The sequence below is a fragment of the Limulus polyphemus genome, unplaced genomic scaffold (assembly GCF_000517525.1).
Source record: "Limulus polyphemus unplaced genomic scaffold, Limulus_polyphemus-2.1.2 Scaffold3290, whole genome shotgun sequence".
NCBI classification, from domain to species: Eukaryota; Metazoa; Arthropoda; class Merostomata; order Xiphosura; family Limulidae; genus Limulus; species Limulus polyphemus.
Genome location: NW_013668900.1, coordinates 1 through 18972, shown reverse-complemented (window position 1 = coordinate 18972; position 18972 = coordinate 1). Strand labels below are relative to the sequence as shown.

The window sequence follows — 18972 nt, the reverse complement described above, 5'->3', positions numbered from 1 at the left end:
GTCAATAAGTTTGGTATCAAACTGTAGATTATAATTGAAATTTAGAACTATATATTACTCAATTTGTTAGCTTAAAAGTAAATATAAAAAATCCCCAGATAAACATCGATTTTTGTGTGTCATGTAGTATGTTGAATGCAGCACTGGTTCAAATTAGATGTTTGTGAAGTCAAAATACAGGTTATAGTTTCATATGAATTCGAAACTCAAATTACAGATATTGACATGCTAGAATATAAAATAAGAAGATCTTATCTTCTCTATTTGCTAAGATATTGCCAACGTAATAAATCAAACACAGTGGCAACGCGCTCACCTCTTTCCATTTTTGGAAATGATCCCTTATATATACTTACTTCTATATATGACATAAATAACAAATCGGAAGCTCAGAATGTCCTCTAGTGGTTTTCTCAGCCTTTCTAATGTGCCTAGTGCCATTTCTTTCGTTTGAATCAAGATTTTTTTTGGACCAAAATACAACTCAGTTACCAAGCTTGATAAATTACAGAAGAATTTTATGGTATTGATGTAGTAATTTATGATTTTTTAGTTATTGAAAAGTATATAAAACCTAAAAAAATATTTTGTTTCAAATCCTCCACGTGCAAAATTTTTAAAGGCTTAGCAACCAACGTCAAGCAGCAACCAAGTACAAAGGTCGTAACTAGAAGAAATAATTGTTTGCCTTCCTTCTTTATTTACCGTTCTATGTTTTAGGGAAAATAACTTTAAGAACTTATTTCAAAATAGCAATAATCTATATACTTATATAATATATAATAATTGAAATGTAACTGTATTTTACAAAATACTAGTCAACTAAAACACAGCCAAGATAAAAAAAAACCAAAGGTCACCTTTATGTTATTTGATACGGTAACATAAGTGCATGTGAGCCACGTTGTTGTAACTTCTGTATTAGCCAGGCACGGGTGAAAGGTCAATATTATAAAAATAATAAATATATATAAATGTAAAATGTTATGAGATTTAAACTATTTCATCTAAACATTTATGTTTTTGTGTTATTATCTGTGTTCATTTTAGAATGAAAGAGGCATAATTTATGTTTATTTCCAAATTTTTTATGGTGGTTGTGAGATTGGTCAAATTTACCGAACCCACACAGAGACCAATTACTGAAAATAACAGATAAAATATAAAGTTTTTTTCTTAACAAATGTTTGACAACTATCCAGACATTATAAAGATTACGCATGTGAAATTTCAAAATTTTCTGATCCATAAAAGTCTTTTTAATCTTAAAATGAAAATTACTTTGCATGAGAGACAGTCAAGATGTGAAAAGAAAAATAAAGGCATGAGAGAAATATTGCTTTACAAACCTTAAGTCTTAATAAAAAAATGAGATATTTTGTGTATGTAATCTTTACTGATAAACTGACAAATTTTATTAACATTTGCTTATTAATTTAAAAGTTATAGCATGAAAACTATAACAAGCACAAAATGGTTACAAGGTCAGTCCTAGAGACCGAGCCCGGGTTGAAAGAGTTAACTGAGCCGTGACTGCTACAACCAGGGGTCAAACAAAAACAATTTATTAGATATAACAACAGAAACAAGAAAAACTTTTAAACGACTAGAATACAATTTTATCACAAAAAATATTAGTAAAACTATGCCTAGCCAGGATTAGATAGAAACATTAATAAACAATACAACATACATCTCATTATGATTAATTTCAATAAATGTCAAAGTAATTAGGAAAAAGAACCAGAAAAGTAACAAACCTAATTCATTAAAGAATAACACGTTTCAAAATTAAACCACTTCTTAATATTCACAACAATGTCTACCAATAATTAGCAATAATTCGTTCTAACTATATCTCCTGAACCATCTTGTTTTTAAGAACAAGGAAGGCTTTTTATTTAGTGGTTAGACCATGAGATTATATCTCATGTGACAAGCTATTACCATAAATCTACATAATCTTTCACAACATTAATATTTGTACATCATTGCTCGGGAAAGCTTGTGTCAGTTTCATAATACATGCATACTCAAAAACAGTGTGCTCTAGCTGGATAGAAGATGAATTAGTACTTTAATATTACTAAAAATTCATAGTTGAACTAAACAATAGGAGGAATAACAATTGAACAGTAAACAAAATCCTAACAAAATAAAAGTATAATTCACTATCTCATAGTATGATTCACAATTTCTAATGAAATAATAATAAGGAATACAAGAAGAAACATATCAGTCAAGTATGGTTTTAGTTGCTTTTACTAAATGTAAAATGCCTCACATCACAGTTCTTGTACTTCACACAAACAGCATTTCAGATATATTTGTTACTGCCATAAGTGTAGCTCTCAGTTGATGTAATCTGTTATAGAAAAAAAAAGCTTTATGGGCAATGATTTATGGCAATGAGTTTTTTTTCCCCTCACAATCCTCTAAATAAAATCTATCTTTTGTTCATGACAAGTCATTCCCATGGTCCTATCCAGTCAGTAATTGGTATTGAATGAAAGTTTTCCTTAACTCTGATATAAAAAAAAGGTTTAAAATGACAGTACAAAAGTTTCTCAATATTGTGTCACATTTTCATCGTCAAAATGACTGATTAACCATATGTGTAAGGGCTTGGGCAAAGCTACACGAGGGCTATCTGCGCTAGCCGTTCCTAATTTAGCAGTGTAAGACTAGAGGGAAGGCAGCTAGTCATCACCACCCACCGCCAACACTTGGGCTACTCTTTTACCAACGAATAGTGGGATTGACCGTCACATTATAACGCCCCCACGGCTGAAAGGGCGAGCATGTTTGGTGTGAGGGGGATTCGAACCCGTGACCCACAGATTGCGAGTTGAGCGCCCTAACCACCTGGCCATGCCGGGCCCTGGTCATTTTGACCAGCTTTGTAACCATGAAGCTATGTATACTATAACTATGAACTTTACAAATTTTAGCAGGCATTTAGTAAATTCAAAAGTCTGTTGTACACAATAAATTGCCCCCAGTGGTACAGCGGTATGTCTGCGGACTTACAATGCTAGAAAGTGGGTTTCGATACTCGTGGTGGGCAGAGAACAGATAGCCCATTGTGTAGCTTTGTGCATAAATTCAAACAAACAAACACAATAAATCAGATTTTTAATAAAGATATGTCTGTGAATTTACGAAGCCTAACTGAGTCAGTCTGAGTGAAAAGTCATTTTCATGCTAAGAATAAAAATGCTTCCTTTCATTTGTAGTTTTCATATCTAATTTGCATAACATTTAGAACCTCCTAAATAAATATAAAAGTTTTTTACTGTAAAAATGTTTACTTTTTTCTCCACCCTAACACTAACTGTAATGAATGTACAGTGAAATGAGAAATTGAAAAATATGAAATAAAATCAATAATACTTTTTCTTTCTAGAATGACTGCAGATTGTAACAGACATTTACAATTATTTAACCAAACAGCTTGAGCTTTCTAACCTTTTGCTATCAGCCTTCCTATTTAGTTTTATTGCTATATTACTATACTTTGAACCCAATATATCACTCAGCAGGAGAGCAAAGAACTTAGGGTAAACAAGGTATCAGGTTACATCATACAACTCAAACTGTATACATTGGGTGCATTCACTGAGAAGTGATCATGAGGAATGTTATCTAATTTTTTTTTCCATTTAAATTTTCTTACCTAGACTGATAGATTTTTAATTTTTACATTTTAGTTAATTTTGATGAATATATATAATATTAAATAAAAAAAATATATAAAAACAAGAAATCTACCATGTGCCTTAGCTATAAGCCTATTTGTGCTTGAGAACATATTTCAAAAAGACTACTTTTTTTCATGCTATATTGGTTCTACAAAATAAATCATACTGCTTTTAAGTATGCTTAGAACACAAAAAGTATATCAGGCACTAGAACAGAATGTCTCAAAACTACTATGACTTAATGACTTTCTAGCTAAGCTATAAATAGGTTAAAAAATTCCATTAACTTCTCAGAGCATTGACTTCGTTCAACACATAACAATATTCGCTTGTAAACTGTTACCTCTCTTGTTAACTTATAAACAAAGAAAAGTAAGGCGGCAATATAATGAATTCCCCACTTTCTACTGGTTATAAGCATGCCCAATAACAATGCTAGACAGAGAGAGAGGAGGGCATGTCATGTCAGTGTTACAAATTTAGTGATATGTCAGTGAAGCATGAAGATTGGGTGTTGACATTTTATATTCTGGTTTGTCCATACATAAAGTATGAATCTGTAATTAGTTAGACACTCTGAAAGCTATACAAGGTAAGAAAAAATGTATAAAATGGGCAATTTATAACACAGTCGTGTCACATACCACAGGGAAGTAGAGACTGTTTGTTTGTTTGTTTTGAATTTTGTGCAAAGCTATACGAGGGCTATCTGCACTAGCAGTCTCTAATTTAGTAGTGTAAGACTAGAGGGAAAGCAGCTAGTCATCACCACCCACCGCGAACTCTTGGGCTACTCTTTTATCAATGAATAATGGGATTGACCATCACATTATAATGCCCCCATGGCTGAAAGAGCAAGCATGTTTGATGTGACTGGGATTTGAATGGGGAGTTGAGCGCCCTAGCCACCTGGCCATGCCGGGCCAGTAGAGACTGAGTATTTATTTAATTATATCTTTTTGAAATTAAAAATTGAAACTTAAAGATAATATAAAAATTTGAATTATGAACTACATTTTGATGCCAAGCTTACTAATATATATTGATAATAAAATAGTTTAATTTCTGAATGTAACTGTAAAAAGGATGTAATGTACACTTTAACCTTCACATATTTGCAGCATTAAAGAAATTTCAGTACTTACAGTCAAAAAAAGTAAATCCCAAGTTTAAATTAATGCACATAGCCACCACCCATAAAATTTTTATCAAACGAAAGAAGAAATGAATATACCATCTTATGCAAATATTAATTGGCTCAGAATTCACAGCACAATTTTCTTCAACAAAAATATAGTAAAAATAGCATTATATTTAAATGTTAGTAAACCTTCTTGCAAACCACACACAAATTTAGTGTTAAAACAAAATATATGTTGCAGAAAAAAAAAGGCAGTTTACTCTGAAGCAAATATCATAGGGTATATAGTCATTGTTAGATTTGTAGGGATTAACTATTTCACTAGGTATCCCAAGTATACTTTGGCCAAATGGTGCTGTAAATAAATGTTATACAATGTTAAATTAGGTTGATTGTACCCAAAAGTTTTTCACTCGAATAAAGTTGATGCGAGACCAAAATTCCATTTTATATCAATTTCATCCATAAATGACCGAATAAGCAGGTATTTTTGTAGGCAGCTTCTGATAAAAAAAAGGCATACTAATGTGAAGAGAATCTGAAGAGAATGTAGGTTTTTCTGTCCCAACTGTTATGTACTACTTGTGTCACACCTTGTTTCCAAATCTAACATACTACAACAAACATCAAGTTGAATATGTTATAGACTTTACATAATTTTCTGATAGGTTGACCTTTTCCTTATTTTTTTTTTAGATAGTTGTGTAATTGTTTTCTTCAAATATAAGGTATTTCATGAAAATAAATCTATATACATTATTTTCTTTGCATTTGTCTTATATTTAATGGGATATCTCAGGTTTATTATACATTTTTTTCATATAATAAAATTCATAACAAACTATTACAAAACACTTTGGGTTTGTTTTGCCTATATGCATACTGTAAATAAACCTATATACATTATTTTCTTTACATTTTTCTTATATTTAACGAGATATCTCGGGTTTATTACACATTTTTTTCATATAATAAAATTCATAACAAACTATTACAAAATACTTTGGGTTTGCTTTGCCTATATGCATACTTTAAAAAAAATGAAATAAAAAATACAATGTTTTTTGGAACATACTTAAGAAAAAAAAGGTAAGGGGTTAAAGTTTAAACTAAAATTAATTTTGCCTCAGTGATTAGAAAAATAAGAATGACAGTTACTGCACTATTTGGTCATGATAGAAATATATTAGGAATACTTTCTGTAAATCTATTTAATCCTGACAAGTATTTAATTTTTATTATGCATTGTATGTTTCATTTCACCTACACACACGACTCTGAATTTGTATCTGGTCTTAAACCAATATTAAGACATACCTTGTTCTTTAATAAGCCTTCTGGACCAATAACATTTTGAAAAATATGTTTTCCAACATGAGAATCAACAGCACTGAGGGGATCATCAAGAATGTAAATGTCAGAGTTGTGATACACGGACCTGGCTAGACTAATTCGCTGTTTCTGTCCACCACTCAGGTTGATACCCTGTATCCAAAGGTAAGAATATACAAATATTAATGTTTATTCAACAATAAAACTTTTGAGAAAATGTAATCAGACTCACTTGGTATACATAATGATTTTCCCCTTAAGCAGTTTTGCAGCTAACACTAATAATACAACAATTACAGTACAAATAAAAAAAGCTAAAAATATGAATTACTAAACATTTTAAAGTAATCTTTTTATAGTAATAAATTATATATATTAATTTTAACTTAAATTTTATGAGATATAACAATCTTTTTTTAACAAATAAAACCACCCAACAACATATTTCAACAATATAAAAGTAAATGTCATTTCAAGTAATATACCATTCTATATCGGTATTCACTGTGGTGTTAATGTACTTAAGTTGTGTTATTGTTTTTTTAAATAACTGAATTCAAGTTTGTTTGTTGAATTTCATGTAATATAACACAAGGGCTATCTCTGCTAGATGTCCCTAATTTAGAAATGATAGACTAGAGGGAAGACAGCTAATCAACATCACCCACTGCCAACTCTTGGGCTTCTCTCTTACCAACAAAAGGTGAGATTGATTCTTATATAATAGTGCCTCCATGGTTGAAAGGGTGAGCATGTTCATGAAAATATATTGTAAGATAAATTTCAATAAACCCTAAGTAGACTTAACTGTCAAAGTTCTGTTGATTTCACCAACTTTCAAGGTAAGGAACTATCTTGACAAAATTTATCTTTCTTTTTAAGGCCTTGAAATGGGTCTACAAAAATTACAAGGGTTTTTAAGGTGCATAAGAACCCTGAAGTGGTGTGTATTGTTCTCCTGCAGTAAGATATTATTACTGATATTTGTTTAAAACAAGTACCAATATAACATTCATTAATTACATAATATACTATTAATCTTTGTTTAAAACTAGCACCAATACCACAATCATACATTACATATTATTTTAAACATAAATTATTACTAGAATTATCCTTGTTTTCAAAAAATTATAATTCTTGACTATTTTAAACTTTCTTGAGTGTTTCAGATTTTTCTTATCTTTCTTTATTATTTCTTGATTCTCAAATGACTGCGAACTATAATTTATTTTGTTTTTAATACAGAGATGATCTTAGCCTGGTATTTAAATATTAGTGAAAAAGCAGTTAATCTTTTAGCATAATGAGACAATTTTAAAATTCCCCACATAAAAATCCCAATAACTCAATAGCTTTTAATTCAATATTAAGTTTAGAAACCCAAAGTAAACAGCCTTAATACCTTTTCGCCAACTTCTGTCAAGTCCCTGTTTGGAAGAATGTCCAGATCTGTCTCCAGTGCACATGAACTAATCACTTGCTGATAATGTGTCTCATTCATTCCTTTCCCAAATAAAATATTTTGTTGGATTGTGGCATTCTGTATCCAAGCTTGTTGGGAGACGTATGATATTGTACCCTGAAGTTTTTAAAATGAAATATTAATATTATTTTCTTATATTACAGACGTAATCACTGATACAAATAATGTTTTATTATGCTACAACTAAAACTGTCACTATAATTTTGAAACAGAGGAGTAAAACTTTAGAGAAATCTGAGTACTAAAACCTCTTATTTTCCATTACTTTCTGTACGTAACACCTAACTTCTTAATAAGAAAAACTAAGTATTAAGATGCTGAAAATTTCAGATGATTTGTACTTTACTTTTTATTTCTAAGTACATGTAAGAATAAACATGTATATTTTTAATAATAGTTAGAAAAACAATGATTTATGAACATAAGGAAGAATATTAATGACAGTGGAACATATTACACGTTTCGACAGAACATTGGTCTGTTTTCTTTAGGTATAATCAGTATTAAGCAATACAAGGTTTATATATCATTACAAAGACAAAAGACACAGGGATTAAATGCGAAAGTCTTCTTGTGGGAGCAAAATTGTACAGCATACATCACAGATAGAGCTTGTATCAAGCTTCAAAACAGTAAAAAATATTATGTTAACTCTACCTTTTCACCTATCAAAAACATAAAACATAGCAAATTTGTTTCATTCGCATTTGTACCAGAAATTGCTTATGAAATTACTAGCCTATTTGATAACTTGAACATTGATGTACAACTGTATTCAAACCTTCACATAAGATCAACATCTTACTACCTAACCTGAAAGAATCCCTACTAAAGGAACAAAAACAAGGCATATATAGTGTCCCATTTGAATGTGGAAAGAAATACATAGGACAAATGTCCCGTTCTTTATAAATAAAACACAAGGAATACTAAGGTCATGTGAGTAGAAGTGAATTTCAGATATCTGGCTTAATGTCTCATCAATATGAAACAGGTCACAAAATATACTTTGGGATGAAATTCTTCTTCTACACCAACCCAAAATTAAAAAAGAAAGAGACTGTTTAGAAACTATAGAAATCATCAAAACAAATGATCTCTAACTAAATCGTGATAATGGCTCTAGCAACAACAACCACATTTGGTAAGGTCTATTCACCGTTCTTACACTTGACCAGACTTGACCTTTAACTATATCCCATATTTGTGGGGAAACTACTAGACAGAACTATTACGAAATAATGAAAAGTTCAAAAAAATTAGGAACAAATCATAGTTCTGGGAATTTTTACAATGTTCCTTTAGACATTCTTTTCATTCCTGAAAATATTTTTGACTTAAGCCACGTTTGTTTGAAAGCTTTGGAAATGACCTTCCATGATAAGACATCAGGTAAGCTTAGTTAGGTTTAGTGAGAATGGTAGGTAGCAGAAACTACTATGATGCCTCGAATCTTTAATTATCGAATATTGTTAAGTTTATCATATTCAAACAATGCACAGAAATAAAAGAATATATTATTTACTGAAAATAAATTATATTTATTACATATAAATTGATATTTATGAAAAATACTGTTAGCTATTTGTGTTTTAATTCATATGTTTAAAATCCAGTGGAAACAGTTTTAATGAAAACAAAACAAAAAAGTATTTAGAAAGAAAATCATGTGATCATTTTAAAACATTAGAAAATTGTCTGTATAAAAGCCTATGAGGCTCAATAAATAATAAAAAAAAAAATTATTTTCAAAGCATATAGTTTTACCTTCACATTCACTCGACCTTCTAATTTCTCCATGTCTCCTAGAATAGCAGATATTAGAGAGGATTTTCCTGAGCCAACTTGACCAACAACAGCAACTAAAGCTCCATGTGGAATACTCACAGAAATGTTTTTTAAAACTGGTTGTTCCTCCCGTAACCATGTAAAGGTCCCATGTTCAACAACAACAGGATTAACTGAAACAAAACCAAAGAACTGTTAAAAGGAACTTCAACATCACAAATATAAATCCAAAAGACTGCACAATACTTTCTTATATTCATCTGAATGTTAAGTACTTAATATAATCATTACATTAACAATATCTTTCCATTACAGAAGCTTTAATCTGAAAAGAAGCAGTGTCAATATTGACCAAGCATCTTCCCATTTTATCACCTACAAAAAACATCTGCAGTTGAATGCTTCATAGTCATAACACTATTAAAAATTCTAAAACTCAATCTTCACATGAGGATGCACAACAAATTAAAAAAAAATCATACAGACCTATGAGTCCAATCTTGTCATTATATTAAGGGTTACTACTGTATTCAAAGTGAATGACCAGTAAAAATCTCTACACAACACAAGAATACCAATATTAGACATATTATACTATATATAAAAATAGGAGGAGAGTTAAATTAATTAGAAAATGTTTACCTTCTTCCCAGTCATGAGTGACATAAGGATCCAATTCTTCACTGCTGAAGTATTTGTTCATTCTTTTAAATGAAACTGATGCCTAAGTATTAACAAATACGACAAAAATATTAAATGGTGGCTTAACATAAATGCTCTTAACATAATGAAAAATAATATGATGATGTACTTATACAAGTTATATTTATAATAAAATTACAAACAACTTCATATTAAATATAAATTAACTATCTGAATATAAAAGTAGCAACACTTTAATGAAATTGATGTTATATAATAACCCAACTAAAACTACTAAAAAAGAAAACAAAAAAACCTATGATGATTAAAGTGTATTAAATCACTAGTTGAATGCCCACACTATTAATACGCTATTTTGGGGTTGTAGTCATCATAATTTCTAATCATTTTTATTATTTACATAATTTGTATTTTATATATGCACATTCTAAAATACACTGTGTATTTATCCATCTTTACCAGTTCTAGGGAAACATCTGAACAGTATTTTTTGATGAAAATATATTTTATATTCAACATATTTCTTAAGTACAAAATAACAAACCCAAAACAAACCAAGTATGACTAAAACAAATAATTTTAACTTAGTTTACGAATTAATAAGATAGTACTAGTGAAAATGAAAACATAGTTTACTGTCAATGCAGATGGCCTGATTTTGAATAACCATTTACTGTATATAAAACTTCATTATTAATAAAACTTCCTAATACCATTTACAATATTACTAACAAAACTTACAATGCCATTTTAAAAGGTTAGACTCTTATTGTAGTATCACTAGACTTTCAAGTTCACATACTGTCTGTACTACAATTAAGAGAATAACAGGGCTTACAAGATCAAATAACAGTGAAATTCTAATACATGTTTTCCTTTGTCTTCATCTTCTAAAATAGTCCTATTGTAGTTAAAAACACTTCCTGAAAATCTTTAAATACAATACTTAAAAATAAGGAAAAAAACGTGCAAAAAATACGATGCATACTTAAAGAAAACTAAAAGGAAGTAAACAAGGTTAATATTGTTGAATTTGGAAAAAATTCATGAGAATGAACAAAACAGAATTATAAGAAGTCCAAGCTAAAATACAATTTTGTACTGCTTAACCAATTTTTTTTTTACAAAAACTAATGCAATTCAATCCATATATATCATATTTATTTGATTTTAAATCTACCATGACTTTTCATTTGAATTTACTCGCATATTCTAAATCGAACTAATGATTGTCCAGTGTTCATACACTGTGCAAATCATATACTTGATATGAGCAGTGTACAATATAAACAGAAACTAATATCTAGGACTTCTAAATACTGATGAGGAAACTGAATCACTTATCTACTAGACCAGATGCAGTGAACCACTTACAACCCAAAGGAAAGGAAGGAGAGGGAGATTGCTGCTCCATCCTTCAGTCAATAGGTAAAGCACTGAAATAAAGTTCTACCTTTCCAGAAGCTAGAAACACTAAAACAGCCATCTTACATGTAATGAAGACTTATGTACAGGTTGTGAGATTGAATCGAGAACCCCAGTACTAGGCAGTACAACTTCAAAACCAAAAACAGTGTGTACCTAAACAATTGCCCATCTAATTATGTCAAAAGAATTGTCAAAACAATCTACAAGAGCTCTGGAAAAAACAAAAACAAAAAAACAACAAAAAAAAAATCGGATAGGTAAGAATCCATTTTCTTCTTCTAGCACCCACCCAAAAAAAGCTATAATTTCACTGGCTTACATAATCAAAGAAACATGGATAAAAACTGAACAAGTTGACTTAGGCACAACACTAGTGAAATGATTTGTTGAACTTGGTATTTTCTTATGCCCATCTGGTAGTGTTAATGTATACCAATACTAAGTGTGATATGAAGAACTACAATGAAAAAAATATCTTATTGAGAGGAAATAAGATGGGGTTTGAAGAAAGAGAGTAGAACAGCATTTCAACTACAATTTCTGTATGTAAGTAATTCATATCTTGCCAATATGGGTTACTTACATGATAAACTGAATTTAATGTAAATCAGAATTCTGAGAGATCTACAAATGAAACAAGTAACAAATACTGTTGAAATTTAATGTCTCTTATTCTGAGAGTGGAAACAAAAAAATTAATTTGCATTTTGCTCATTTTGGAGTATTTTTCTGTACAAAAAAACATCTTGATATAATACTAAAGCTTTCCAAAAAAATTCAGAGCTAATTTACACCAGAAACATATAGAGGAAAGATTAAACAAAATGAGCATAATATGCTTTAGGTTATGCCCTGCATGTATAGTTTATAATAGTTTGTGATGAAGAATTATGGGATGGATATGAATTCAAAAAATATCCACCCCATAGAACTGTCTATAGAATTTTTGGTAGTAAAATAAGCATTTGCTTTAATTGTTCACAAAAAGAATGAAGCTAGATTTACATTACTTGTCTACGTGCATTGTTTATAGATTACATTTTCTAGAATTAACAAATGTTGAACTATAAGCAAAAACAAACAAACACAACCCAATTGTAGTTGAAGATGTGAAAGAAAGATAGAAAGATATAGCACCAGACCCTGGGAGATCAGAAGGTTATGGCTTCACCAGTGTCACTTTCAAGGCTATGGATAACAAATTGGAATTCCTGATTACTCAATTTTGACACATAATATCAAAAAATAATTACATAATGTAAACCTTTATGATATATATATATATTTTAATTTCTTCTGTGTTCCATAATAGACAACTGCAATATAATAGTACCATCACCGTACCATACATTTTTTTAATGTTTGTAAAAATTAATAGCAAATATTTCAATACAGAAATGCATTACTTGAAGGTTATTAGTCACATTAATCAGTAAGAAAATAGACATGCAATTATTTTTCAAAGAATGTTGAACTTTGTAATATTTTAGAAAATTATTACTTTTGGCATAAATATTAAATTAAAACTTTGATATTTCAGAATTTTGAAGCACAGAACAGCACCATAGGTTCTCATTTAATTCTATTTGTATTGCTTGGTGTAGAAAAATAAAATATACATGAAAAGTAAATTGAAAAAAAATAGCAAGTCGAACAAAATTCTTGATACCTTACCTGGATAATCATAGAAATAAGCATAGGTAGCATAGTAAGTGGAAAACGCACAATGTTAAACAGGGACAGGGAAACAAATGCACGATCAGCATTCAAAACATTTTCTTCAGATGCCAGGACATAAGCAGTAAACGATGCCATAGTTACCTGTAATGGAACAATGAAGTCATTAATGATTATATTACACGCAATAACTAATTCCAGAATAAAACTCTGTAAAAATAAAAGAGTTACATCTTTAGAATTCTGAGTCCTTATATACTTTATACTGTTTAAATACAAGCTAACTTTTAAAATTGAACTGTGGAAACACCACACCTGTAAGACACAAAATATTTACCATTCATCAGCAAAAAACAAACTGTTAAAGTAAATTCGTTTAAGATACTACTAAAACTAGATGTACTTCCACAGGGTTCCCAACAGTGTTTTGTTACAAGAGTAACTAAAACAGAAATTAAGAGTAACAAATATTCTTATTTCTTGCTTTGGAATTTCATGTCATACTGTGTTGTAGCCTACAGAGTGCATAATGCTTCTTGTGATTTGTGACATGCTCAAGTCATTTTAGTACCTACTGACTGACAGACAACATACTACTGTATAGTGGTGTAAGTGGTTAGAACAGGTGATCCCTCCAGGTGGCTTTTGGCCCCTTTTTGGGGAAAATGCCATTTTTACAAAAACAATCTAAATTAATTTTCACAAGTATATAAAAGCTTGTTTACTGCATATTTTAACAAAATACAAAACCAGAAATAGAACTACAAAATTGTGAATGAAAATTACACAAAGCAACAGTACTCTCCAAACAATTTTTCAACAGCAGCGTCACACTGTGCCAACAAATCACATATATTATCACACACTGATAATACACACAATTCTTTCCAGTTGCAGGTGCCAAAATGATACCATTATCATCAAGGCCACAAAAGTTTGTAACATTATCATCAGATATTGTATGATACTGAAGAGAGTAATTAATGAAAACAAATGCTTTGGAGGAATCCAAAATATTTTCATCATTCATAAAAATGTAGACAGTGAAACCTACTAGTGCTACCAACCAAGAGGTTTGATGATGACGACAAAAAAAAAAAAAAAAAAATTACTGTAAGTAGAGTACAAAAGTTCAAACACCACAAACTCCAGACATTTCTTTCTAAGTTTCACTAAAATTATATTTCAGTTTCTCAAAACATTTTACTTGAGTTTTGAATACTAAGGTTTTTTTTAGAAAGTCTATTAGTGTTAGGTATAATATAAAAATTTTATTACAAATATGATACTTTGATCATCAATATGGGTTCATTATTTCTTTTGGGGCATATTGTGCTACTATATTAAGAATAAAATACACAAAAATTTTCATTTATTGGCACAATGAAAGGTAAAATATTTATTATTACTTATAGCCAACTAGTTACAGTAACACAATTACCAGCATCATGGCTAATATCTATAGTAATAGCTTAGAATATATTCAGCTACAAACCGTTAATGGATAAGTTCATTTTCAAAAACAAGGTCAGAAAACAAGGGATGGAAAGTAAATTGTAAATGAGGGAACACTTAAGTTAAATAAGTATTGCAATGGGACATGTTTATTGGTCCGTCATCTCTATTTATACACAGACATCTATTTTTAATCATACAAATATTCTCTATTAAGTTCCTTTCATTGTTTGTTTGTGCATTTCTTAAGATCTTTACATTTTTCCAGTCAAAATTACCATCACAGTTCCAGAAATGTTCAGCTACAGTAGATGACATAGTGTTGTCATGTTTTATGTCGTACTGGTGTTCTTTCAATCTCGTTTTTAATTTCCTTCTTGTTTGTACTATGTACATTTTACCACAACTGCAACTGATTTGGTAAATTTCATCTTTATCATCAGTCTTTTTTGGATCTTTGAGTGTTTTTACATGGTTGACAGTTTGGTTTCATGGGATAAATGCTACTTTATAACCTTTTAATCGGAAACCTTTGGCAATTTTTTCTGAAATCCCAGGAAAAAATGTTATACTGTTGAACTTGTTTTGAGATGTTCATAATGAAGTTAATTCAGAGTGTTTCATTTGAAGATGTTTGTCATTAATTTTTTTGGAAAGATCTGTCAATAATTACAGGGGGTCCTCATTATACGTTGGAGTTAGGGACCGGAAAGTTGCAACTTCTAACAAAATGATGTATAACAGGGAATTTTCCCCCATAAGAATAATAGGAAATGGGGTGGATAGGAAACGTAAGAGCGTAAACATTGACTATGCGACACAAAGCGGAGCAATTTCTCCTATAAGAAACAATGAATTGAATAGGGACCATACCTTAAGAAAATGTTGTGTTTTGTACCTAGCAACAAAAATACGTACTGCACATGAACAGTATCTGTACTATAATATACAACACATAAAGTACACATATTTATAACCAATTCTGGGTTCAAGGACCTTTAAACAATATTTATATTTACTGAACACTTCATTGAAAACCATTTTTATGAGCATTTTGAAGCAGCCCTGTATATTTTAAAACATTTTCCTTTTTTAATAGAAAACATATTTGTGAGATTTTTAAGCAATGACTCAAACAGATAACCATTTTAGTGTAAAAAATCACAGACTATTAAACAGCATTTTAAAAAAGATTTTACCATAACCGTTAATTTTTATGTTCTTATCTTGGGGAACGTATGCGTTGTGCTTGATTGAAGAAGGTGTTGGAAGAGAATTAGGCAGAGGATGAGAATGAAGATGCAGCTGTAAGGTCATCAACATTACTGACATCCGCCGTCTTTATCTCTATAGAAGACATAGGCTCAAGACTTTCCTTCACTTGAGTTGGAAGGGCCCGCTTTGGGTTCCTTGAGTGTTTTTTTCAAATAAAACAATCAAGGGTTGTCTGCTTTCCTACTTGCAGTTTTGCGTTTAAAATTTCACAGTAGCATGCTAAAGAATCTCTAAAGTCTGTGTCACCTTTGCAGATCAATCCAAAAGGGTGTCATGTTTTTGAGTAATATATCGATTGCAGCTTCGATATGCTCAAACATATCTTTTAGCACCTGGACTGTGAAGCCTCTCTGCTGAGGAGAAACCTCATCATTATCATTCATAGTTTTTCTTCAAAAGTATGTTTATCTAATTCAGCAAGATCTTCATTGCTTAGAAGATACCATGCAACTCCAACATCATTTTCCCCTACTTCTTTTGCTAGTTGCACTATTTCACCATGTATATGTGATATGTCATCGAATCCTTCAAAGGAATGCACTGCATCAAGATATACTTTCTTCCACACATTATTTATTAAGTGGTTCGAAACTTCATCCCAGGAAGAACAAATCAACAAAGTAAGAGTAAAAAATCTCAAACTTCTTCCGGAATTCCTGGACCATTAGTTTCACCGAGAAGTTTTTGGAATGCCTTTCTCAAATAATTGGCTGCATATGTGATGTTTTCCTCGGTGGCATGAATACAACTTTTATGTTCGGACACAACTGTTCAAAAATCCAAGTTGTGGGAACTAGCATTGTCTAACACGTGAAGAATCTTGAAAGTAACATTATCTTCCTCACAGAACATTTCCAATTTTGGCAAAAAATGACCCATTAACCACTCATGGAAAACCTGCCTCGTTATCCAGACTTTGTGATAGGATTTCCATTTTACAGGAAGCTGGGATTTTACAACGTTTTTCTGTGCTCATGGATTTTCACTTCTGTACATGAGCAATGGCTTAAACTTCTCGTCACCATTAGGATTGCTTCCTACAAGGAGAGTTAGCCAATCCTTTGAAGCTTTGAAGCCAGGTGCAGTCTTCTGAGTTTCCAGTACAGCCCGGTTTCATCAACATTAAACACCTGTCTAGGATCATATCCACCTTCTTTAATGATTTTTTTAAGTTTCTCCAGAAAAGTTTTTGCAGCATCTACATCACCACTGGCTGATTCTCCCTGAATTTTTACGTTCCTGAAACTATATTGTGCCAGGAATCTATAAAACCATCCACGAATAACCTTGAATAATTTTTTCTAGCTGCTTCTTCTCCCATCTCCTTTTTCAAGTCATCATACAAGCTTAGCACCTTCATCTGAATGTGGGCTAAGCTGACTGGCATGTTCTTATTGTGAAGGTCCTCAATCCATAACTTTTTCTACAATGATTGGAAGCATGCAGGCAGTCTAATTTTGAACAGAAATATGGCTCTGGACATCGAAATTGTCTGCTAATTTACTGCAGTTGTCAAAAGGAACTTGGCCAAATGGACTCGGCATTATTGAAACAGTTCAACAAAGTGCAATATTACTGGCAAAATATTCTAAAAAGAGTTGTTGCTGTTGTGAAATTCATGGCAACAAGAGGTTTGGCATTCTGCGGAAGTAATGAAACCATAGATTCACTGTACAATGGGAGGAAGTTTCAAATGGCACCCAATATCAAACACATGTTCACCATTTCTATTGTGCTTTATTACTTCCATTTTAACATCAAGTGTACCACTTTTGCACTTTTTCTTATGCTCATCACCTGTACTGTCACTAGCACTATTTGCTACTCATTATTGAAGGGTTGCAACAATACTTTGCCATAAACACACTGATTACGATGAGCACTCACACCAACCACACAACACGCAGGGATTGAGCAATCCCGTTCCTTCCCTGCCTTTATGTGACATAGCTCAGCAGGTGGGTGGTTACATTCAAAATTTCATTAAACTGGATTTTTTTATGTTATAGAAATTAATATAGCATAAAATCTTAGTTAATAATCTATATTTTAATAGTATATAAGTTTCAGTTCTTAATTCTATAAGGCAATATTTAAGAAAATCCTGAATTTTTCCTAGTGTGACACATTTTCTCTAGGCATCTCCTCTTCTCTATTTTATCCATTACCCCCTCAAAAAGTACAAAATTAAACGTAAATTACTCATTATAAAATCGTCATTGCTAAAACAAACCATAATTTTTATAGCTTTCAATTTTGTTTGGTTACAGAACTATCAAATGGAAAATGAGACCCCTCTTGCCATACCCACCTGTCATGTCCTCTTTTTCAGGATTCTTCAATAGTTCTCTCTTATGTTTAATTATATATTACCTATAACCAATAGAAAGCCAGGGTTTTCATCTATCAAATGAATTATTGTATAACATTACATTCTGAACAGACAAGCAGCAATTTTGCTTATAATACATAGTTCATTCCCGTGGAAAAGTTAATGACTAGCTTGGATAAATTTGTAATGGCTCTTGTCACATAGTTAGAAAGCCAGAACAATTTTGAGAGTTAGTAGAAATTGTTTACTTCTTGCATATTCTTTGGTGCATTAATTAATTAAATAAAAATTATTTAGTGCATTACTACCATTAGTATAAAAAATTAGGGTTAATTGTCATCGACAATAAAAAATATGATTTTTTGTATGTGAAAGACTTATAATGTTACCTGAAAGACTGCCAAATTTTGTGAAGATATACAAACTATACTGAAAGTTATAAGTATCAAATTTATAAAGACTTTAAATGAGTATAAAGAGGTCACGTGGCTGGTGAAATTGACTGAGCCCGCACTGAGAAAGTTAAGCTGAACCAAGTCAAAAACTATGAATGACATATGTGCAGGGAAATTTTATGTGGTGTTCCTCAAAAATTCAGTGATGTAAGTGCAAAACAACGTATGTCACAATGACATATAAAGAGGACCCCTGTATAGGGTCATAACCTCTATCTACTGATATTGCTTTTAAATAC

The 18972-nt window shown here is 30.9% G+C and overlaps 1 protein-coding gene across 1 annotated transcript in view; it reads right to left on the bottom strand.

The window, feature by feature from the left end:
- The window catches only part of LOC106469082 (multidrug resistance-associated protein 1-like), a 32766-nt gene extending 19403 nt beyond the window's left edge, over positions 1-13363 (bottom strand). Inside the window, exons 1-5 of the mRNA XM_022397493.1 lie at positions 13214-13363; positions 10091-10172; positions 9428-9621; positions 7580-7756; positions 6160-6327 (exon numbers count right to left, since the gene is read on the bottom strand). Of these exons, the coding sequence (XP_022253201.1) occupies positions 6160-6327; positions 7580-7756; positions 9428-9621; positions 10091-10172; positions 13214-13354 (762 nt within the window). The 5' untranslated portion in view covers positions 13355-13363. The remainder of the gene's footprint in view (positions 1-6159; positions 6328-7579; positions 7757-9427; positions 9622-10090; positions 10173-13213) is intronic.
- Between the last annotated feature and the right edge of the window lie 5609 nt (positions 13364-18972).